At 37.4% G+C, this 25,626-nt stretch overlaps 1 protein-coding gene across 11 annotated transcripts in view; it reads left to right on the top strand.

The window, feature by feature from the left end:
* ttll7 (tubulin tyrosine ligase-like family, member 7) overlaps window positions 1-25,626 on the top strand; it is an 83,123-nt gene that overhangs the window by 3,718 nt on the left and 53,779 nt on the right. For 9 of the 11 annotated variants that reach the window (XM_088598923.1, XM_088598918.1, XM_088598915.1 and 6 more), the window contains exons 2-3: window positions 20,220-20,398; window positions 23,679-23,810. In XM_088598923.1, coding sequence (XP_088455049.1) covers window positions 20,374-20,398; window positions 23,679-23,810 — 157 coding nt within the window. In that variant the 5' untranslated portion in view covers window positions 20,220-20,373. Of the gene's footprint in view, window positions 1-10,080; window positions 10,135-20,219; window positions 20,399-23,394; window positions 23,552-23,678; window positions 23,811-25,626 lie in introns of all 11 variants that reach the window. The other 2 variants (XM_088598926.1, XM_088598916.1) reach the window with 2 other exon arrangements.

The following is a 25,626-nucleotide window of genomic DNA, read 5'->3' as shown; positions in this document are numbered from 1 at the left end:
CATACAACAAAAGTTTAAGGGAAACAAATAATTTGTACATATATCTGTAAAAAGATGGCTATACATATTTTACGGTTCATCCTTACTATGTTGATGGCATTAATAGTTGTAAATTAGCTGATCATTTTTGTAGTGAGGAATTCTGAAAGGATGTGAGTTCTACTTCTAATCTGAAGAAAAGTGTATGCGGAAGTTATTTTACTCAAGGTAATGCAAAACAAGTTGAAAAACTAGGAACCTCAAGTTAATGAGTTGTTTGCCTTAACCACAGGAGCACTTAAATGCAAGGAGTTTTTTACAGAGCTGCAGCACCTTTTAGAAGGTGTTTAATATGCAGACTTGAACTTTTAGGGCATTTACTGCTTTATTCTACCATTTTAAACTCAAAAAGTGCCTTAGCAGGAAGATAAGGAGAAGTTTAACAGTTTTTTTTGCACTGGGCTATTGGTCCTTACAGATAATTATTTTGTACAGAGAAGTTGCACTTGTTCATGTAACTTGAAGAACTGTTCTTTGTCTTGTCTTTCCTGAAGTAGCAGAAAGACCACTCACATATTGGTAACAAACTGGATAAAACTATGTGCAGAATTCTTGTATGTAGTTGTACCATGGTTTGCTGTAAGGCCTGACATTGACATATTACAATGATCCGTACCTATAGGTGTCATACATATGGACAGTAACAGTCAACTGTGTTATCCCTTTCAGAAAACATAGCCATCTTTATTCAGCTTTAGAAGTCAAAATGCTTAATTTAAAAAGAAATAATTATCATAGGAAGATCCTGGTTACCATGGTGGTGCAGTAGTAACCGTTGTGGCCTCACAGTGCTGGGGTCTTGGGTTCAGTTTCGGGTTATATACTGGGTTTAGAAAAATTACATTAGACATAAGCACATCTATTATTGCCTTGCAGCGCTGGGTTCAATTCTGGACCTGGGGTGCTATGTGCATGGACTTTGTATGTTCTTCTTGTGTTCACATGGGTTTCCCCCAGGTGTTCCAGTTTCCTTCCACAGTCCAAAGACATACCAGTAAGGTTAATTGGCTTCTGTGAAAATTGGACGTGTTGTGAACGTGTGTGCGTGTGGATGTCTGTGTGTGCCCTGTGTCGTACTGTTGTCACACCCAGGGTGTACTTGCTCCTGTTGCTTGTCAGCATAGGCTCCGGCTCCCCTGTGACCCTGAATTGGATGAAGCAGTTCAAAAAATGGATGGATGGAAGATGCTAGTTAATAAGGTACATTAAAAAGGTTTTTGATATTGACAGAACAAGCAAACATGCAGCAGCTCAAAGAAGTTTCCGTAAACATGTGTTGCTCACAGTGTGCTACATAATGTTTTTCAATATGGGAACAGAGTATACATATATATTTTTTCCAGAAAATGACCTTAAACTACCTCTAAAATGCACGTTCTCTCAGACAAGTAGTAGCTATTTTTAAATTGGTCGGTCACGTTTGCTAGGCTAGAAAAAAAATCTGACAGGTGCTTGTTTCCAACAGTTTGGTTTCACAGTATCCAATTATATGAGCCTATTACGTAGCCATACAGCAGTGTCATTAGTTTAATTTTAGATTTAGAGTAAACATAAAGCCTTATGTCAGCCAAGGGAGAATAAATCAGTCATAAACAAAACAACTCTAACTGTGCTTGTGGCTTTCTTCTGAAAGTGAAACATGACATGTACTGTATGAAATATGTCAGCATGTCAGTCATAGAAGTGAAGAGTGCTATAGTTCATATAGTTCAATTTCTATCTTTCATGAATTTGTGATGTACTTGCATTGTAACTTTGGAAATGTTTATTATTTGTATTGTTTGGTTAACAAATGCCTTTCTGTAGGCATCTTCCAGAAAAATTACATTGGACATAAGCCCAATTATTGCTGCCTTGCAGTGGTGGGTTCAGTTCTGGCCCTCGGATGTTATCTGTTTGGAGTTCAAATGTTCTCCCTTTGTTCACGTCGGGTTTCCTCCGGCTGCTCCAGTTTCCTCCCACAGTAAAAGACATACTGGCAGGTAACTGGATACTGTGAAAATTGTCCCAAGGTGTGAATGCGTGCATGTCTACGTTTGTGTCTGTGTGTTTGTGACTGGCATCCCACCCAGGATGTATCATGCCTGCACCCATTGCTTGCCGGGATAGGTTCTGGCTCCCCTGTTACCCTTAATTGAATGAAGTGATTAGAAAATGGATGGATGGAGACATACAATTACTTCATTATTGTGTTAATAACTGGAGGAGAAGGAAGATTTGAGACAAGATATTCTTTCACAGCATCTGAAACTATACAAAATAGTAATCCAATGATCTACTTAACATTTCTTAAATAAGTCTTATTTTTAATGTTGTTTTATGCCATACATCCAAAACACCATTTCAGTATAATAAACAGCTGATCAGAGTGACTGGTTTCTTTAAAATGGTTATTTCAGGTTCTGTTTTTATAGAAAACAGGTTTTATTGACCATGACTGTCATTGCTGAGTCAGGTGCAAAACCAGAGTTAATACAACTCGTGTCTGAAATGCTCTTGTGGGTGGTGAGTGTTTAAGTTTTTATGGGAGAATGTGAGCTGTAATACTTTACAGCTGGACAGTTAGGGTTACAACATGAGTGAAGGTCTGGTGGATTAATTAAAAAAACTGACATCTCAGTGAGAGTCAGCTTCTGTGCTTTGTGTCACTAATTATTTCACCAGCACTGTGATATTAAACACAATAAAAGTATGTGAATGATAATAATAATAATGCTTGCATAGGCAGTGTTTGACAGGCCATCTACAACAAAGGTCATTGTAACATCTAGAGCACACAACAGTCCTACCAATAATACCTTTAGGGGCATAACCTTGGTAAAAGGCAGTAAGCAGAGATCTCATTCACTTTGTCACTTCCTTCTAGAAAAGTTGTTGATCTCCAGTTTTGACAGGAATGTGGCAGTGAAGACTGTGGTGCTCAGGCCAAATCCAAATTGCTGTGATTGTAATTGAACAAAATCTCAGAGTAGGATAAATTTTTTTATTGAATATGTGCTTAGTCATGCCAAAATCTGTGGGGGCTTGTGCCAATTCATTTCATTAACAGCAGTTAGAAATGCCTTCCGCCAAGTGCAGTAAAGACCTCTCCACAACCTTTCATAAGATGCAATTTAAATTGTACTAGTGCTGACAAACAAGAATAGACTATTCCCACAAGGAGACTGATATGTTTCATTGACTGAAAAGTGAAGTCACTCTGGGACAGAGTACTAACCATTATCATGAGTAATTTCTAATACGTTATGTCCTCTACATAGATTTAATATATGTGACAGTGCATGACAATGGGAGTGATCAAATAAATTTTTGCTGTCTGTTGAATATACAGTGGTATGAAAAAGTAAGTACACCCCATGCAAAAGGTTTGCTTGTTTTACATTTGTGGACAAAAGGATATTTGATAATCATTTCAGCAATACAGATAGTAAAGGTGATATAAATTTTAAAATAACATTGAAAAATCACAGTTTGCACTCATTTGTACTATTTAAATCAACAGAAATGCAGTTTCCTTTGTTAGTACACCCCTACCTTTATCATTGTATCAAATGCCTAAAATTAGAATCAGGTGCACCAAAACAGGTGCAAATGGTTTGGTCTTAGCAATTGAAGTGTGTGGCACATCCTGCCAAGATCAGAAGAGCTCTCTGAAGCTCTCAGAAGAAAGATTGTTGATGGTAAGGGTTTTAAAGCCATTTCCAAGCAATTTGTAGTCAATCACTTCAATGTCAGTGGTTTGAAATGTTCTCCCTTTGTAGATGATTTTTCAGACAATCTATCCAGGCCAGGTCGTCCCACCAAATTCAGCCGAAATTCAGCTGACCGAAAGATGCTGCAGGAAGTGTCCTAGAACCATCTGAAGTCAACCATCTGAAAGAGACTGCACAACTTTGCCCTACATGCGAGGTCAGGAAGGAAGAAGCCTCTGCTCTCAAAAAAGAATATAGACGCACGACTGAAGTTTGCCAGACAACACCTAGGTTAAGATCAGGACTGTTGGAACAGTGTGCTCTGGATGGATGAGACAAAGGTAGAGCTGTTTGGCCACAATGCCAGATGTCATGTTTGGTGAAAACCAAAAACTGCCTTTGACCAAAAGAACCTCATACCAAATATAAAGCATGGTGGTGCAAGCATTATGGTTTGGTGCTGCTTTTCTGCCTCAGGGCCTGGCCAGCTTGCCATCATAGAGTCAGCCATGAATTCTACATAGTACCAAAGAGTACTTGAGGAGAATGTGAAGCCATCTGTCAAAAAGCTGAAGCTGAACTGTAAGTGGACTTTGCAACAAGACAATGACCCAAAACACTCAAGCAAATCCAGAAAAAAATGCTCACAAAGACGAAATGGAGGGTTATGGAATGGCCAAGTCAAAGCCCAGATCTTAACCCCATAGAATTGCTGTGGGGGGACTTGAAGGGGGCAGTACATACAAGAAAGCCCTCAAACATTACACAGTTGAAGGAGTTCTGTAAGGAGGAGTGGGCAATAATCTCTCCAAGTTGATGTAGGCGACTGATAGACTGATAGACAATTACAAGAAACGCCTACAAGAAGTGATTTCTGCCAAAGAGGGCAACACCAGCTATTGAAGCTAGGGGGTGTACTTATTTTTTCCACAGCAGACAATTGCATTTCTGACTTTGTTTTGTTAAATAATTGTCATTGTTATTTGTTAAATTAGATCACTTTTAGTAATATTGTTGAAATAAAGATCAAATATCCATAAATGCAAATATGTTGAAAAACACACACCTTTTCATGGGGAGTGCCTGCTTTTTCACAGCACTGTATACAGCTGTGCTAAACTGTAGAGCAGATAGATTAAGATAAGCCAGTTAAAAAAAGTGCTATAGGCTCCTGTTTGTAATATTTAGTTTGAAGAAATCCTGTCGTACAGTAGCAGTCAGCAGTGAGGACACATATTTAGAGTATCCTTTTAGCTTGGTGCTGCAGTCTTTCAGATTGATTTTTCTAATGTTGAAATACAGAATGCAGGTTTATCCAAATACCTCCTACTGTACAGTAACGTGATCAGAGTCATTTCGAATTAATCCAGTCCAGATGGTCCCAGATGATGACAGCTGAGAGAGATCGGAAGAGATGATTTGAGGCTTCCTTGCAATGAATGCTTTTTTGTCATTTGAATGGTAAAATTAAAACATTATTGAAGATGACAGAATCTAATGCCTTTCTACCAGCTTGTTTGTGTACAGGTCAAAATGTAGTCGGGTAGCTCAGGATATTTCCATTCCAGAATATAAAATATAGCTCCAAACTTCATGAAGCTTCTGAAACTGGTAATTTATTTGATATGACAGGATGTGACTGTGGTACACTTTGATTAGGTCACTGACTGTTTGGACTACGCAATCAATGAAAAGAGTCAAGTGCGTATCATTCTTTACATGATATTTACTTACACTAAATCATGAGCATTATGTTTTATCTCATTGCAAATATGGAAAGGAAAGGAGTGATTACTATTATAAACAAAATACATAGTAAAGATGGTTTATTTCATTTCTCCTTTTTTTCTTATGAGAATTGAGCTTCTGTTTTAACATATAAAAATTTTGGTTCAGTCGCCATATGATTTTTCTACATTCACAGTATTCCAACACAAACAAGATGTTGTACTGTCAATCACTTAAGTCTGTATAACTTTAAACTGTACAGTTTAGTTATTTTAGTTTTATTTTAAAAAATTGACCACCAGCACTATTTGGTGTCACGCCCTCTGCAGCCAGAAGGCGCTCCTTCTCTGTCCTGTCCCTAGTTTCCTGCCTGCTGTCCTTCCGGTCCCTCTCTTTCCCTTGGGCTATATATTTCCGGGTCTTTCACTCTGCCCTCGCTCAGCATTGATGTTCGGATGTCCTGAGACCCGTCTAGCACCAGGTCGCCCCACGTCCGCTACCTGAGAGGCATAGGTTTCTATATGGCATTCCTGAACTCTCTGCGCTACGAGCCTGGGCCTTTTTCCTGTTCTGCCGCTACGCATATGGGTCTTTTTCCGCTCTCCTGCTCTCCATGGTTTGTCCCTTTGGACGTCCGTGACAATTGGTAAAGATATTTGAACTATGATTTCTATATTAAAGGCTAGTTAATGTTATGTTTCTTAATCTCAGTCATTATTAAAAAAATATTTAGGCCCTTCACATTGTGTAAGGTTGAATACCTGACTCATGACTCACAGAAAAGCAGAGGCATGGTGTTATAACTCAGAAAATGCGAAGTAAAGCAATTTACCTACTATACACATTTATTTTTTGCTGCAATGGACAGTCAGACTGTATGTGTCTGAACTATGGCTATTGTCTGCAGAATAAGGCTGAGTGATGGATGATGTGTGTTCTCTGTTATGTGTGGTCCTGAGTTTTTTATGTTACTTTTGCATTTATATAAACTAAATATTGGAACCAATGGCATTTGTTTCATTTCTAAGCATGTAATAAATAACAAAGATAATAGACAGATAGTCTTTTTCCCTTCGAAACTCATTGCCAACTCCTGCAAAAATCTATTTTATGTCTAAATCTTATAGACAAAATATATTTCAAGTATGCACAGTTCAGCATTTATTGCTTACAAAACCTGTACCTGTGTAGTGGTTAATTAGCTAGCCCATATTATTAACTTTTGTTTTATTGAATTGCCTTTTCTGTCTGGGAGTATTATTCTCTTATCCGTGAGCAATCAAAGAGATTACCTGGATATTTCTCTTTGCTGAACGCAACATATAGTACTAGTGCTTGTAATAGAAAGAAGTCTCCCCAGATATCTGGCCACAAAATGCAGTAATAAAGAGGAACTGTCCATGCCGTTTCATTCTTAAAAATTACATTTCCTTTTGTCATTGTGTTTTGTATGGTCAAGGCAATTGCTTGTGCTTCTCAATTTGATTAAATGTATCTAAGATAAGATTTAGTTTAGGTGACTATAGCAGGTATAGTAATAGGTTTATTCCATGCTGAAAAAAAGAAGAGAGAAAACACAACGTTTTGGCTGTGGAGCCTTCTTCAGGTGTGAGAGACAAGGCAGTAGGCAAAGGTAGATCTAGAAAAAGATTTGGAGGAAGGCATAGTGATCTATAGCAGATACAGTTTGGAAGTTAAAACTGCTGTCTCAGCCACACCAGGAAAAAGCTACGATGTTCAAATACCAAATCCAGTTCTCCAAAGTGCCAGTCTGCTTACAGAGATGATTTGTGCTTCAAAGTCTCAGGGAAGTTTCAGGCTCATTATACTTTTCATTTCTATGCTAAAATACCCCAAATTATGTTAATCTGAAACCTGATGTTAAACAAGCAGTATCTGCCTTGTCAAACTCTTTAGATGTTGTTAAAGTACAATGGACTGCACTGAGCTCCAGGGGATGTAATGGAACTTTTTACATAACTCTGACAAGACCAAAGTTAAGCATATTGTCTCTCCTTGTCAGCTCTGCAAATGTGTCAGTCTTAGTTTGACTATGGATGGTCCTGGAATCAGTCCAAGTCAGGAAGTGAATTCTTCAGATCAGGAACCTTGGTGTCATCTTTGATCCAAGCTGTGCATTTGAATCTTATGTTGGCAGTGTTGTGAAAGTCTTTATCACTACTACATTACTCACACCCTTTTATATCACTGCCAGTCTGATGCAGAAAGTACTGCAGCAGTACTTACTGGTGTTTCTACACCCTTTCTTAACACACCGATTCTGTTTGCTGGTGTTTCCAAACATGTTTTCAACTATACTGTTTTTTAATGCACAGTTCACTCCCTGTACTCCTACATGTCACTTGCACTCTTTGGACTCTGGCCTTCTTTCAATTCCTAAAACAAGGCTACTGTATGAGTGTGTGTAATCATATGCCAGGTCACCTCAGATCTATCGTGTAAGTCGGTACTTTCAAATCCAGCCTTAAAACTTACTTTTGTACTCTGCCTGTTTAATTTAGTGTATTATTGTATGCACAGTTTTCACTTGTTGAGTGTTTTATTGTGAAGTGCCTTAAAAGGATACAGTATGTCTGACCATGGCAGGTGGTAAATATAACAAAGTTTGCTGTTATTTTCCAACTATTAGCTGTATCACAAGGCCTTATTAAAACATTCACAATGACATTTTATGTATTCAATGCATTACCAGTACAGAATGGAACTGAGGGTACCTTGTCTGTATCAGGTAGCTTGGACTTGTACAATATACAGAATCCATATATATTATCCTGGGAACAGGAAGGTTGGAAAAAAATAAAGAATCATCATATAGCTGAGGAGGAAGGTTTAAAATATTACTGAATGCAAACATTATGTATCATTATACAGAGTGCTTCTGAAGTTAGTTGCCTGTTAAAACACCTGTGTCATGAAAACAGTGGTCTTGTCATTCCATATTTAGAAGGTGTTCCCAAGAACACGAACAGTACCTACCACAGAATTCTTCATCAGCTCATGTCAACCATCATTTTCGTCCATGAAACCTGGATGTATTGTATGGAGGTAAAGAACTGCACAAAGCTGTTCAGGCTGTTATTAATCCATTGATTTCGCTTACAGGCTGCCTCCTGTGAGTCTCAAATAGAACCATTTTGTTAAACTAAAGCAGTTTAGCAATGTAAAGACCAATAGGCTTTGCAAGTTTATGTCACTGAGTTAGAGAATTGCCAGTCTTTGCACTGGCAGCTTGGTCTTAGTGAAAGAAGAATATTATTCTCCAAAACGTATCATAGAACACAAAATATATGTGAGACTGCAGCACTCTTAGCCCCTCTATATAAATTGATAGTGTGTTTGTGTATATGAGTAGTGTCTTAGAACTTATGCCTTACTGTATACCTTTTAATTCTGCAAGAGAAAATCCCTGAATATCTACAAGCCATGATTTTTAAAAGGTGTAACCCACTAGAGAAGTTCACTAATGAATTTTAAAATGTGGCATCTCTAAAGAGAATGTAGAGCTCTGTGCTGTCTGTGCCACACACTGCTGCTCTTGGGATTTGGCAATGAGAAAGTGAGAACTTGAAACTAGAGGCTTTTGGGTTTGAGCGCTGTAGACAAAGAAGACATTCTTTACAGAGTAACAGGGGGCAGACTTTTGCACAGCAGCTGCAGGAACAGGACTTGTACAGCTGTACCAGCTTGTGAGTGCCAGTAGAGAAGTTTCCTCCAGAGTGAAGCACTACAATAGACAGACTTACAATGTGCTCACAGCCACATGCCCAAAACACCATTCTTTATTGCAGGATTACAGAATACATTACGTCACAAAATAACGCTTGTTTTGTAAAACCAGTGCTGCTATTAGAGATAAAGGCAATTTCTAAACATATAGCCTTAACCCTTGATAAATATTTGAAGTAAATGTAGGGGATCACTGGGTGTCTAGTCACTTAGCAGTGATTTGCTACCAGACAGTGAGATTAAACAATGCTGCTTCAAAAATGTGCATTTCAGTCAGATACAGCTGCTGAAAGTTCAGCTGTGGTGTAAATGTCTTTTGTATTTTTCATTTTTTGTCACAGAACTCCCTGGCCTGTTCCTTATCTCGACACTCTCCAAAGATAATCTTGTCCTCTTAAAAATAGCGGACAAAGCTTGAATGAAAACATTATCTGCTGAAATATCCTCCACTTCTAGGAAGGGAGCTGTAAAGTGAATGGGCCACTTGTGCTTGGTAAAGCCTCTTGTGCTAGCATACTAAATATCTGCTCATCAATTGTTTCCAAGTAGAGCACATAAATTGTTTCAATGATATGTCCAGCAGAAAATAGCTACAATAAGCACAATACAATATACAGTTGTTTGGTGTAACTGCTATTGTGTAATTGTGTAGATTGTAATTTGGATGTATTTATCTTTATAAAAAAAGCTTCTTTTGTTTTTTTCCTGTCCTTTTTAAGAAAAAAAAGTCTCTCTTGCTTTATGAACAAGGTGATAATGCACACAGATATACAAACCATTACTTTTGAAGAAGAAGCCATTTATTTTCTGCATTTTTATTTTGGTCTCAGTGTGTTCTGTTTTGTATAGTGTTTTCTTTTCACTTTTCTCTCAGACTGTACTGTTTTTTGCCATGATGAACATATCAGCAAAATGAGCTAGAGCAGAGGTAAGAAACTTTAAAGTTAAACTACTTAAATCACACAAGAAGGCTCTTTGGGTGTGTGGAGCCCCGAGTCTAGAGCTTGAGTGGTATTCCTGGTCTGTTAGGTTGCATTACTGGTCTTTTGGCTCCTGAGTTTTGGTCGCTGGCCTGTTTGCAGTGTGACTTTGGGGTGTTAAGTGATCCCTGAGAGACAGCAGAATGAACCCTTGCCTTGAATGAAATGGACACGTGTCAATATTTGCTATGTTTTCTCCCTTTTTTCAGGCTTCAAAAAGCTTTTCTGAAGCTGTTTATATTGGATTGCTAGTAGCCTATGTAACTTAAAGCTACAGGTTAAAAATTACAACAAAGTACACACAATGTAGAAATGAGGGAAACATTCAGAGAAACACTGTTAACATGTTGTTTATTTATACTGATTAATAATGCCACTATATGTTTTTCTGTGTTTTATACATAATACTAGTTTTGTTGATTTATGTTGTATTTTATATTTGGTATTTGTACTCATTTTGTTTGTCTTTCTATTATTTAAACATTCTCAGTGACAGTGAAGTGTCTGAAAACAGCGATTTAAGCATCTTAAGAAAGTAAAACATTGTTAAGATTTCAAAATAATTAGTAAAATTAAAACAAAAAATAACAGGTCGAGATGTCCTGAAACTGAAGGCTTTGTTAATGTTTTATTGTTAAATAAATAATGAAAACAAAAACTAACTACCAAATGTGCTAAAACTGAAGGGCTTAGCACAGAATGTAGAAACACTCCACAAAGGTGCTATTCTGGTGCAAGTCCTTCATCACTATCTGAAATCTTAATATAGCCCTTTACACTTGCCAAGTAGGAGTGTGTGAAGTCTTAACCCTACAGGGCATGGCTATAACAGTCACAGAATAATTAACAATGCTTCTCTACTAACAGATCCCTGCAAAACATAAAACAGGAGCTCAAGGTACAACCATATGAGGTGTTAAGCACAGAATGTGTAGATGTGACGGAATTGTGATGAATGCCTACAAAGAGCAAACAGGTCTTTCAATTTGAAATTGTAGGAATGAAAGGAAAAAAAGAGCCAAGTACAACAAAGGCTGATAGATATTCAAATAAGCTTGGATTTCTGTGTGAGATGTAAAAAAGACATGTTTCCTGAATGCTGCTGGGGGTAAAGGCAGGGCTGTGATTGGAATGTTTGTCACCGAGAGTTGCAAGCAGGAGAACATGAATGAAACCCAGTGTAGACACAAAAAGCTACTCTAACTCAGGGGTTTTAGTGTCATTGATGAAAGTAATTTCAGCATTTGAGTCAATTACTATGGGAAGTGTGTTATAACTATACAAAATTAGCGAGTGAAAACATAGTTAAGTATTTAAGAGAAAATCTGCATACTTTTGTGCTATGTGATAATGTATTTATGTTATGTATTATATAATATTTTTTTTAAAAGAGAAACAGTATTTTACAAGAATTTAATTGAAAAGGGTTAAACTGGTTAGTGATGTTGTTTTCTATTTCTTTGATCCTAGGTTTGAGTCTGGCTTGGAGCAGATTTTCTGTGAAGTTTGTATGTTCGTGTTGTGGGTATTGTATTGTGTAATTCTCCCACAATCCAACAAAATGCAGTCTGGGTTAACTGACATCTACTGTATAAATAGTGCTCTGTTATGTACTGATGAAAGGACCCCATCAAAGATGAGGTCCTGTCTTTCTGCCTTTGTCAATTAAGTTAGGATCCAGCTCACCAGGACAAAAGATGAAAGTATCAATTTAGTTGCTGAGTGTAATTCAAAGACGTGACAGACTTTACAGTGAATACCAGTCGTTACAGTACAGATTTGGAGTTGTTATTTCAGTTGTTTTATTTAAAATGTATTTTTTAAATAACTATAAAGACAAAGGAAAAAAAGATGTATGTGCTGGTACAATACTTGAAAACTTGTTTTCAATTGCAAGTGACCTATGTTTGTGGTCTTAAGTCTTAGTGTTGAGTCAGTAAATTCAATATTTTAAAAAATGCTAAAATGATGGTAACTTAACAGTTTTCTAAGTCATTTTTGAAACTGGTCTGAAGAAAAATCTGGAAGATATGCAAGAGGTAGCATATCCTTGTTTTCAATAACTTGCAAGTGTCACTATGCTATTTCGAATGCAGCAGCCTTCCTGATCATGTAGCAGACTGTATCAAAGACGCCCTCTTGTGGTGAAGTGTGGAGTTGCCATATCTCTTAAGCCTTAATGATTAACTGCCCTTCTTTTATGTATTAAAAATTCAAATCTCATTTAATAAACATTTTGCACTACTTCAGAAGGCTTCTAGTAAAGTATTTCGATCTTATTCCCACTGAACTAGTAGTAAAGATTTAAGATTAAGATTAAAATTGAAAAGATAAAAGATTAAGATTCCTTAGTTGTAGAACAATGGACAGTTTTGAAAAGAGAAAGTTTTAATCCTGTTCAAAAATGTTATTCTTTGACATCCTAACTATATTGAACAGAACTCTTCTTTAATATATTACTAGCCGACTATGCAGAGCTGTTCTGAATCATGAGATCTACTAAAATTCATATTTTGATTCACAAGAAGTATTAGGGAGAGTTTAATGTAAAACAACAGGACAATTGCAGATTAAATGAAGTCACTCATAAGAACTATATGGTTTTCAGAAGACATTATGACATCTTATGACAGGCTTTTAAGGCAGAACTGCAACTCTATTTTTATATTTGGAGGTTAGAAAGAATCAGCATTGATGAGTGCATTTCAAACCACAGTAAAAGTCAAATGTAGACAGTAACTTATAAAACCTCAGGTATGCATGGCACTATATTGTGTGATTCAGAACGAGACTTCCGGGGATGTGAAGAGGCCCTATTACGTTGTCTACAAGCAGGCTTGTGAATATATCTCTTTTAATCCAATAGAAATATTGCTCTCGACTTCAAGATGGTTTTGCTGATTAATCGAACTTGCTTGTTAACTCTGCATGCAGATAGATCACTTTGGAAACTTTCTGAGGTGAAATATCTTCTTCACAACCTGTACTTATCCTCTCTTAAGACTTAAGATTTACAGTACTTTCATAGAGTTCACGATTTTGTGCTTAATTAGAAATTTGTATTTTTTTTCTATTAATTATGAATTATTTTATATGATTTTTTCAGTTAATGTGTTTTGTTGCTGAGCTTTAATAAACGAAAAACTGTAGTTCCCTCCTAACACTGAAAATGTTCTCCTTGTATTTGCTTGCAGAATTTATTTACATTGAGGATGCTGTCCCTGTATGTAGTCTTGTACAAGATGTATTGCTTAACTTGGAATGCATGACCTGATATGTATCCTCATTCAGAAACTGTGGAAAGTTTGCAGTTTTTCCATTATTTAACTATGTTTACTGTATATCTCATGTTTACTTTCTCAATTTTTTCATACTTTACCATACCTTGCTATGCTTTTTCGAGGATAACATTGTGCTTTGCTACAGTTTGATTCACCATGGAATACCACAACACAGTTTTATAAGGGCTGTAACTATGCATATTCATAATAACTATTCTGGTCTGTTGGTTTTTCTTTATCCCAATCTAGGACAGCTACAGGAACACCTGGAAACATGTCATTTTCCATTTCAGAAATTTCAGATCTGCAGTGTAATTTGTTACAAGTCTCTGAGGATAAGGGTATAATATCCCTAGGGATTCTAAAACCGCACTAGAACACTAGTTAGCACTATACTTACTCCTAGTGCCGTGTAGAATTAATTGACCCTCGTGGACAGATCTTTAATGTGTGCCGCACTTCAAATGACTTTTAAAAGCCATTGCTGAACAGAAGATCACCCAGGGGAGCAATGACCCAGTCAGCTGCAGTCCTTTCAGCTCTTTCTGCTCTTTACCACACCACACAGCCTGCCCCATTTTTCTGTCGAAGTTATGACCTCAGTGAAATAATGGGTACAGATCGCACTGCAGAGTCAGCAACAAAGGCTGCGGTTTGCAAGTACAGGCCTCAATCCCACTGTGATGAACCTTACTATTTCATTTTGAGCTGCCATTATCATGAGACACTGGGCGTATGCACTAGCTTCCAAATGTATTCATGTCTGCGATGAACTGCAACTAAAAGAGAATTTAGCATAAAACTCGAGGAATGCAATAAGCAATTTTGGCGAGAAATGAATCAAATCCTAAAGACATGAATTTTAATTTTGCTTGTATAAGCAAAAGATCTCTCCGAAGCAGTTACGCATATTTATAAATGCGTAATGCTTAAATATATTCATACTCCAGCAATCAGTGTTTTGTAAACAGTTCATTGGCTTTGATAACCTTGAGGAAGCACTTTCTGCAGCTTTTTAATAGGTTATTAAAATACTCATGAGGGATGTTTGACTTCTCCATTAACAACTACTCCAGCTGCTCCAGTTGGCACGATCTACACTTTTGATCTGATTTCCTCAGCTCAGATTGTAAGGTTTTTTTTTACTATTCTGTGATATCCAATCAAGAGCTGTGTATACCCCTTATCCTTTTGGTCATTGAGGGTGAGGTATGTTTTGTACTGTGACCTTATTGTCAGGTTTGAAATGTTGTTTGATCTTAGTGACAGGAGACATCAATTCTTGACAAACAAATCCTGGTTGATGTTGTAATCTTTCTTTTCCTCAGTATTACGAGAGGACCAGAAGATGCAAATCAACCCTAATCCAGAACAGATCCATATCTATTCTTCACAGAAGGGATGACATTATTTTTCAATATGTATTTCAGCACACTCTGCTACTCATAATCCTGGTGAAATCATCCAGACACTCAATCTGGGTTTCATCCAATCCTGTGGTCCCATTTAACTGGAGAGACAATTAGTTGTTGTTTGGTAAAAATCGCTTTTCTCTTTATGTTGCCATGTAACTCTGCCACAGACCCCAGATTCATGTGGTCTGACTTGACTTGTAGTCTTGGAAACATTATATTCTCATGATGCTAGCACTTTCTGAAAGATTCCTAACTGTTGACCTTGTGAGCTATCCTCCCAAACTAGTTTTCTGACTGCACGTTTGAGGACCTCTCTCTTTTGTCCTATTCTAGCTAGTATAGCAAGCATTGTGGTATTTAAACCTGTTGATGAAGGCCACCACAGTAGACATTGGAATCTCATGTAAATTTAGCAATTTTTCTAGTTGTCACCAGAGTTGATACTCATTTACTTTGGATTGTTGAACAATTCTATCCTTCCTCCTTGACTCTTTGGTAGGAAATGTGACTGAAATAACATTATGAGATTAACTTTATTTTCAGCATTTTTACAGGGTATGAATACATTTATATAGACATACAGTATATAATTATTTTCTGACACTAATGTTACTGAATTGTCACAAGAACAGGCCTCCTGAGACTAGTCTTCTAGCTCAGGAAGAAGGGCTTAAGTACAGGAGGAAACTTGAACCCAGGTGGGTTGAATTTCATGATAATGAAATTAACAAAAATGCATATACATCTAACTGTATATATGAAACCTGACTAGGCTCTATCAGGTTTCCCTCTACTCCATCAGGCAGTTAGTATACTTCTAATCTCTAATATGAAACTTAAAGAAGTACTTTTCCTTTATGTTTTATGTTTCCTTTTATGGTAGTAACCACCCAAATAACTCTTGCTAGTCTTGGACTTGAGGCAGCTGTCTTTTTTCTCCTAGAAATATCTTCTACATACAAAATATGATCATTAATGGATTCTGAGTTCCATGACTATTTTTCCATATTTTGCTTGGCCTCTGCCCTTACTTTCCATACATTTGTGAATCACAATCCAAACCCTGCACCATTTAACTCTTTTTTCATTTCTTCTTGTTATAAATACTACTGGAAAATGTATATTCCTTTTATTGTGTATTTGTATATTCATACTGATATTCCTAGTTCATTCATATTCATATAAGAAAATAATACTAATAAAAATACAATATCATCCTCTTCCAAACAACAAACTCAGACTACAGAGTGACTTCATGTATAAGAGTCATGTGTCAGGACACAGGGTGGTCACACTCTCTATTAGACAGTATGTTTTATTAGTCCTGTATGTTTTCATGACATTTTTTTGTATCAGTCATTCTATACTAATGCAGATGCTGGTTCATTCCAGTATTCATAATATTGATAAACTGAAACATCCAACGATTATCAGACAACTGGTTATTCATAGTAAACGCTACACAACCTGTAGCCTAATCTGGAAGCACAGCACACAAGGTGGGACTACACCAGGGAAACACGTTGGAATGTGTCAGGGTGTCTCACCTTGTGCTCTTTGAATCCGAGATGGGATCTGTCTTGCAAAGAATAAGCAGTATTTTGATGATGGATGAAATGAATATAAGAGCAGTCACATGCTTTCAGTCCACTTAATGCTATAGTAACTTGGATATGTTGTGGCCCAGTTAGCCACTATGCACTGGTAAGGCTTTTGCCTTTCCCTTGCTGTTTTGGAACGCTTGTCCTGGAGAGTCATACAGTTTATCCCGTCTAACTGTCTTAAAAACTGTTAAGAGTATGGAAACAGTTATGGAGGTTCTGCATCTTTAATTAAGTGCAATGGATTTGAAAGGCTTTGATACTAAAAACAAGTAAAATAAATCTGTCAGCTGAGAGTTTAAGAAAAGCATCAAGGTACACTAAACACTTAGTCTGACATCTGATGTCTCCCCAAATTGTCACATGATAACTGAACAGTAAAGAGCAGCCACAAAAATATGCCTAAAGTGGACAGAATTGAAATATCTGGTAATGATAACGGTAAATGCTAAAGAACTATTCCGTGCATACAGTGATAAGGTAATCTGGTAGTTAGCACTATGGCCTCACAACTCACAGGTCTCAGGTTTGATCCTGGTTCAGGGTGACTGTCTCTCCATGTTCCCATGGAATTGTACTGGGTGCTCCTTTTTCCTTCTACATTTCAAGGACATGCACTTTAGGTCTGATTGACCACCCTAAATTGGGCCTAAATTCTGGGGTGGTTTTTTTTGGGGGAATCTCATTTGTCCCAGTAAAACGGATATTTCTTAAAGAATGAGAGAGAAACAGAACTGAATGGGTATTCTGAACTGAATTGCCTCCTCGCATTTTTAGCCATTCCGAACTAATCCACTGAGTGTAAATTAGTAGGAAAGAGGACAGGATGAACAGCAGGGTTCCTGGTAATAGAAGAAAGAGCAAATCTTAGCTTTAGGAACTAGGAGGTCAACACCATGAAAGAGCAAATCAAGTTTGCCTGTAAAATATTTTGATTTTTTCAAAGCACAGATTATCCTCTAGAAAACTACATATACTATATTTCCTGTGATTAGACATGAAATACAACAGAAGAAGATATAAATCAGAACAGGCAGTACCAATTTAAGACCTCAGGATAAGTTTTTATTCAGCTGAGCTTTCAGCTATATGAATCAACCATTGATATAATTATATTTGATTTGAACTCAGTGTTGAACCTTGAAAGATTTTCTCTTAAGAAACTTATTAATTCAGTGATTTTACTAGGAAACTGAGAGCTCAGTTGTATTGAAAACTACAGGAACTGGAAAAGCTCTGCTCGATTGTACCTTGCTGTGGAAATGCACTTTATAGAGTTGCCACTAGGGAGCAGTGTTGATCCCTGTAACACACAGTAGCTCTGCTCTAACAATACAATTTAAAAAAATACTTTGAATTTGCAGTTGTGAATATACACCTGCTATAATTACATTTTGGTACATTTCTCTAAATATCTTAATATATTGCATATCTTGCTATTCAATTTCATTTTCTAAGAATGTCTCCAATTATTCCCAATGCAGCACTTTGACTTGGTATGCTTTGTTTCACCTTTTTCGAAACTTGAATTAACAGCAGGACACTGTTCTGCTTTTCTTCTCAAAGAAGAAATACACTGCCTGTTTCTGCAAACTGAGAATAAAATAATGGTTCAGTAGCAGGCTGTTAACTCACACCATTCCTTTTCTAACCGCTTCTTCCAATTCAGGGGAACAAAGGAACTGGCATGCCAAACACACACTCACACCATTGCTATTTTTTCCAGAAGCCCATTTACCTACCAGTATGTTTTTGGGCTGCGAGAGGAAACCAGGGCACCCAGAGGGAAGTCCCAAAAATGCAGGGGAAACATGCAGACTCCACACAGATAACATCCCAGGTCCAGAATTGAACCCAGGACCCCATCACTGTAAGGCAGCAATGCTAACCATTGTACCACTGTGCCACCTGTGTGATAATGGTAAAAGATATATTAGCAGAACGTTAGGATATCATTTAAAGTACTGCATATAGTTTAATTCAAGAAATGTTATGTTACATTTGTACAATTCGTCAATAAGATCTCAATATATTTTGAACAATTGTGTTCATTATTGTACCAAAAAAAACTGTGACTACGGAATCAGTGCAAAGCAGGGTAACTAAATATATTCCAAGCTTAGAGGAATATCCTTCACTGATAGGCAAAAATATCTGAATCATTTTAGTGTTGGAACAGAGAAGAATACCAGGGGACTTGATTCAAGTATTCAAAATCATCAAAGGCAATGGAAATGTTAGCCCAGTGGAATCCTAAAAAAAACAACAGTGAAATGTGAGCTATAGGACGCAAGTGGAACTGTAGCAAAGTGCTTTCAAAACTGAGAACAGGAGGGCTGTGAGAGTCTGCAACAAACTACTGTACGTCAATGCCAGTATCATCTTCAGATCATATAGAAAAAAAAACCCAAAACCAAAAGGACTGTCCCCATTCTTACCTTTGCCTATCTTTCTTTTTTTCTTGAACAAATGAGTCAATTATACTGTGCATATTATGAACTGGAAGGATTTCTCAAGTTACTTATTAATAGTAAGCAGGCTTGTCCAGGATTACATACAATGTAAGACACCTATCAAAGCACCAGGCTAGAAAGAAAAACACATGATCTAAGCAACATGTTTTTATTTGATCATTAATATTACTTTAAAATAATTTCTGTTGAAAGCTAGGTGTAATGATGGATCAAGACGTTAATAATAACATGTTTTACAAATTGTAATGTATACATTTTGTTATAGACCATGTTTTAAACTTTTAACCTTTTAGTTTTCCTCCGTCTTACCATACCTGCAAGCCTGTTCAAGTTCCCTTGTGCCTTTCTTTCACTACACATCTTCCCCCACTCCCACATTCATCACGTCTCCTTCTACATGGGCCAAACAGAGGATACAGTCAAAGCTAATAAAGTTCAGTCACCCCAGGGCCAGTTCATCACTCGTAATCAGTGGGCAGAGATGATTGCTGTCCAAAGTGGAAAGTAAAGGGCTCCCACCTAATTTGTCAACTGAACCCCTTAGTGCAAACTGTAATTTTTCTAATCTTATGAAGAACATGTTATGTCTAATCCTAGGAGAAACTGAGGAATGTGAGGGAGATATTCCAAAGAGCTAATAGCTTCAGAAATGGGAGTACTTCAAATGCCATTTCACTCATTCAGACAAACCACTGATGGGTCTGGGTTCACAGGTCTTATTTTTATTAAATGGAATATTTTGTAAGTGTCATTGTGTTCATAGATAAATACCGTGTTCTGTTTAATTTGGGGATTAGGGATTCATTTGGCTTGATGCTTAATTTGACAGGAACTGAATGCACATTGCAGGCTGGGAACAGACGGAGACCATCACTGTTCCAGAAATACACATAAATATTTTACCAAGGAACAAAAGCTGCAGTTGGGCAGTGTGTGTGCATTATCGTGCAGGTGTGATTATCTGCATTTTTGAAAATAATCTACAATAGTTTCAAAGTTTGTAGCCCACAGCCAAATAGACTGCACACAAACAAAAACTCCTCTCTTAGAAACAGTGTTCATCATATTGATGGCGGACTCCACTGGGAGTGCGTCATTCTGTGAGCATATTGCGAGTAGCCTGAAGCAGCCTGAAGCAGCCTACAGCCAGGATTAGGGCCCAATAAGGAGCAGCTTTTCCTGGGCAGCCAGGAGGCTTTTCCTAGTCCTGCAATTTATTGCTTTTGCGTTTTGTATTATAGTGGTATTTTTCCCCCTTCCAGAGGTTGTAAAGAGATCTACTGAATCCTCCTGCCACAATGGTGTTAAAACACAATTAAGATAGAGAAGAAAAGAGAAGATTCGAGGAAGACTGCCTGGATTCCCGAGAGCCTGGCAGAAAATTCATACCCTGCTGTTCACTCTTCAGATCCTGCGATGCCCTCCTTCCCAAATGATGGAGGTGAGTAAGAAATTTGGAAAAAAATATGAACACAAGACTGACATGCAGGTACTTTGTGTAATTGACTGTGAGGTTTGTTGTAAGGCCTGCAGATATGTTAAATCAGAGGTTAGCAGCCATATCCTCTGTGAAATGTGTAAGAAGCTCAACCCATAGCACAGTGAACAGGACAATGCAACTCTAGAGTGACCTTAAGCCTCAAGCAAAGAGGAAGGATTTAATGAGATTAACTTACATGATCTCAATTAAACATTTTATATGATAATAACCCCCTCCCACCACTGATTACTGTTCTGCTATCAGGTTTGTATAGTTCAATGAAAAGCCACTTTTTGCATTTCCCCGGTAGAGGCACAGTACCTCAATTCCAGACACAGTACTCTTCCTTCCCCAACAATAATGCCCTATCAATCCCAGCTCTGCACCAGATGGACCCATATTCTCTGTGCTTACTCTTCCAACACAATAGCTGTCGGTCTAAACTAAAATGAGACCCTAGCTTTTATGCACCAGGCTTTTTGCACTATTCCAAACGGGCTTTTGCTTATTTACTTTTAGCTAGATTTTTCAGGAAAGGGGCTGTTTTTGAGATAGAATCGGGTTTTAAATATTTTCTTATACCAAGAAATTATTCGGCCCACAGATGTTAGTCATGGAAACAATCCCATATGTCAGGTACCCAGAATTAGAATACAAAGAAGTTTTAACTAAATTGCAGGAAATAAGTTTGATACTACTGTTTCGATACTGTAAACTAATAAATCCCGGAAAAGCTATGAACTTGTATTGGAGAGCAGCTCAATTGGTTTTTGTTTTGTTTTCAGCAAGTGGAAAAAAAAAGAACCTGGGATTTATAAATGTAAACAAAGTAGGCTTAGAGAAAGAGAAACTAAAAAAAATATAGAACTACAATGGGGAAGATTCCAAAGAAAATCTGCATGGGAGATGTACAGAAAGTTGAGCCATAAAGAGAACCCTAGGGAAAAACAAAAATATCAAAGCACCAAGTAATTAAAAGCTCATATGCTCTGCTGGGAGTATTAGGACCAAAATTCAAGAAATAGCAGCTACTGCATTAGGAGGCCATTATAATGTAATTTGAGCCTCTAAGCTGTGGCCAACAGAGTGTGATGGTGATGGATACATTATTAGTGGATACACAGTATTTTGAAGAGATGGGAAAGATGGAAGAGGTGTAACACTATTCATCAAAAAGAGCATTCAGGCACAGGAAGTTTACTTTGTCTCAGAATCGACAGTACATCGGTCAGACTGATAAAAAACATTCAGAGGACATAGTGTTAGGTGTATGTTACAGACCACCAAATTCAGATAAATTAGAATGCCATCTTATGTAATGAAATCAAAGATGTACTGTCTGTGTAAGGTATCATGGAATATTTTAGTTTTCCTCACAGAAAAAACAGCTGAAATGTCCAGCAGTTGGAACTAGAATGGTAGAAATAGTTAATGATTGCTTCCTTACTCAGTTTACACTTAAGAGAGAAAATGGTGCCCTTGTTTAGTGCTTTCAAACAGTCAAACAACAATGTAAAAAACAGGTGAGAGAACCATTAAAAACTGTGATCATAAATGATCATAATAGTCTTCTATGAAGCTCTACAGTTAGAGACCAAGCAAAGAGCTTAAGAGAAGCATAATGAGGCAAAATATGTATACAGTATATATAATAATGAGATCTGGAAACCTTTAGATGGTAAAATGGAAATGGCTAAAGCATTTATTGAATATTTAACTGAAGTGTTAACTACTGACTTATAATAATGTTTCTCATAAAATGTTAGGGCGGTACTGTAGGTGTTAAAGGTAATGTATGCATTTGGTGTGAGAACTGGTTAATCGATAGAAACAAAGGACACATAAGGGTACTGAAGGGATACTTCAGCTGGGATGATTAGATTAATCTGACAGGAATCTGCATTATGATCACTGCTCTTCATAATTTGTATTGATTTTCTTTGGGAACTGCCAATATACCCATAAGGTTTGCAATACCAAAAGAAGAGAGTTAACAAACCTGGTCGAACATGTGATAGATTTGAAAAAAAATTTAGATTGGATCCAACATAGTATTATGAATATTGATGATAATATTTAATGTAGACAGGTGCAATGATACATGCAAGCAGCAATTACAAGCTATAAATACAATATGGGAAACACAGAACATGAAGACGTTGCTCATAAAAATACTTAGTGTTTATATTGACACATCATTTACATCTTACATGCAGTTTGGGGAATAAAAAAACTGAATATTAGGAAATACAGACCGAAGTGCACAAATTAAAATTGCACATTGCACTAGTAGGAGGTCGTTTAGAATATTTTATACAGGTTTGGTCACCATAGTGCAAAAAAAGATTGCTGCTTTGGAATCAGTCCAGAGAAGAGCAACCAGATACATTCTTCATCTTAAAAGAATGCCCTTATCTTAATCTGAATGAAAATCCTCAAAGGCATTGACAATGTTAACCTAATGGTTGTCTTTATAATCAACAGTGAAACACAACCCCAAGGATATAAATATAAACTATGGGAAGGGCATTTACAGCGGACAACAAGAGACATTTCTTTACAGGATTGTGGGAATCTGGAAAAAGCTACCTAATCACATTGTGAAAACTGATACCCTGTCTTCTTCTAAAAAATGGCTGGATGTGAGCTTTGGATCAATTAACTTCTAATAACCAAATCAGCTAAATGCACCAAATGGCCTCCTCTCATTTGCAGGTTTTATTGTATTCTTATCTGACTCACCCAAAATTTACTTGTAATACATTCCTGATCTATTAACTATTGATGTTATTGCTTAATAGCAGTAAAGCACTGGTAAAATGCAATGTAATTAATGATGTCAGATGGCCCCCTCATTCCTGAACTTTAGAGAAATTTAAGATTTTAAAAATGTTTCTCAATCACAGCAGTCACAAAAAGCACTAAACATTGTGAAACAAACATTTTCTTTTTTGCAGACAGACCTGTTTGAGTTTTGTCAATGTTTTAGAATTTGTTCCACCAAGCAGAACACTGGAACATGTCTGCTCAACTCAGTTGTTTGAAGAAAATAACAATATTCATGATGGTTTTTATGCCCAGTTCCAAGATAGCAAAACAAGAGAATACCAACAGGTATGGAATCAGAAATAGTTGTGGATCTATATCGGTATATACACTTTATCAGTGACTTAAAATAGCCCCCTTAAATCCTCAAGTCTGGGTTTTACACTGTGATGTTTCTGAACTGTGGTTTCGGCAGAGGATCAAGGAACATCCCCCGTGAATGTGCAATCCGAAGTCCCGTATCAAAGCAATGGGAAGAGGAAAGTCAGAACAAAGAAGAAGAAGGGAACCATCACAGCCAACGTAGCCGGAACAAAGTATGAAATTGGTAAGCAAAAATAGCTTTAGACCTGAACTGTCAAACAACAGTCTTTGAGACATGAGACATGGTGCTGTGAGTTAGATTCTTCCTGTGCTCACAGTAATTGAACCTGTTTTGTTTTTTTGCACAAGAGTGCAAATTCAACAATCCTTCCAGGCCCTTGGCATCTGGGGATATGAAGAAAAAATCTGTAAAACCTACATACAGTTCAAAGCCTGGAGTTTGACACCTCTGCCTCTGACATTTCTTATGCTCAGCAGTTTTCATAGCTAATGCTACGTACTGTAATTATTCTGGAGTGTTTTTGTACTGTTGTTGATTGAATAAGACGCAGGAGGAGGACATTAAATGCTACTTTAACCTGTTTCTCTATTATTGCATAGAAAAAAATTACAAGTGTATTAAAATGTCTTTTGAAAAATACCACTCTTTTCCCTAACATCTCGGGGGTTTCATTCCAATGTGGATCATGTCAAGAATTTAGAGAAGTGCTCCCCTGACCTCTAGTGGGTATCCCTTTATCTGTATGGGATTTTGGTCTAACCAGCAGCTGTACGTAACAACCTGTAAGTGTTGTAGTTAGGGCATTTCTGTGTATTATTCCAGCACATCAACATGTTTTATTTTATTTTAAAATGTAAAAAATATGATTGTTAGATCTGTAATGTACAGCACTTGATGGAAATATATTGTGCATGATCATGTTCTCTTAGTGCTGCTGTATGGGGAGGCAGGACAGGTTTGGCAAACAGAAATACAGATATGAACACATACAACATACATGCTCACGTGCAACGATTTTGCACTTAATATTTTTTTGCTCTGTGTATTCCATCCATCCATTTTCTAACTGCTTTATTAGTTGGAGTGAGAGCCTATTCCTGCAAGCCAAGGGCACAAGGTGGGATGAATCCTATCCACGGTATCAGTCCATCACAGGGCACACATCGTCACAAACACGCAAAAACACTCACACCAGGTGATAGGGCCTGTTTCCCAGAATGGGAGGAAGCCAGAGCACCCAGTGGAAGCCCACGTGAACACAGGGAGAACATAGAAGCTCCACATTGATAGCACTCCTGGTCCGGAACTGAACCTAGAGCCTCAGCTCTGTGAAAAAGCAATGCTTACCACTGTACCAAGCTGCCCTGCTCTATAACATTTTAACATCACTTTATTAGCCCTATTCAATTTCTTGCATTAGGAATTCATCTTTTCACATGCCCCAACTTGCTCTCCATGAGACGCACAGACAGGGAGAGAAGCTTGGGGTCAGAGCGCAGGGTCAGCCATTATACAGCACCCCTGGAGCAGTTGGGGCTAAGGGCCCTGCTCAGGGCTCCAACGGAGTAGGATTCCTCTGCTGGCTGCAGGATTTGAACTGGTAACCTTCCAGCCACCGGCACAGATCCTTAGCCACAAAGCCACTGCTCCGCCCCGATATATTCAAGTAATAACTTTCAGACAAAAATGTTTTTTAGTCATTAAAAACCTATTATACTGTGTTCTTCGGATTTACCATTTTTATTACTATAAATTAGAAGACTATGCATCAGATGCATAGTGTATTTAGCAAGTTAGAGTATGGGAAACATTCACAATGAAAGCCTTTGGGTGGTTAATGCAAACATTATGTACAGTAACTACATAATGTATTACCCATGGTTATCATAAGAAACCTACATATTACACAAAGCAGATGCAAATTTGTAATAATTTATCCACTGTAAGGTACATACTGTACAGTTACCTTGAAGAAGCGGCTTTTAATTAATACCCAGAACATCACACTGCACTGAACACAGATGTTTCGGACAAGTAG

The sequence above is a fragment of the Lepisosteus platostomus genome, chromosome 11 (genome assembly GCF_059453375.1).
Source record: "Lepisosteus platostomus isolate fLepPlt1 chromosome 11, fLepPlt1.hap1, whole genome shotgun sequence".
NCBI lineage: Eukaryota > Metazoa > Chordata > Actinopteri > Semionotiformes > Lepisosteidae > Lepisosteus > Lepisosteus platostomus.
Note: the sequence above shows the minus strand (reverse complement) of the source record. Positions and strands in the feature narration are given on the sequence as shown.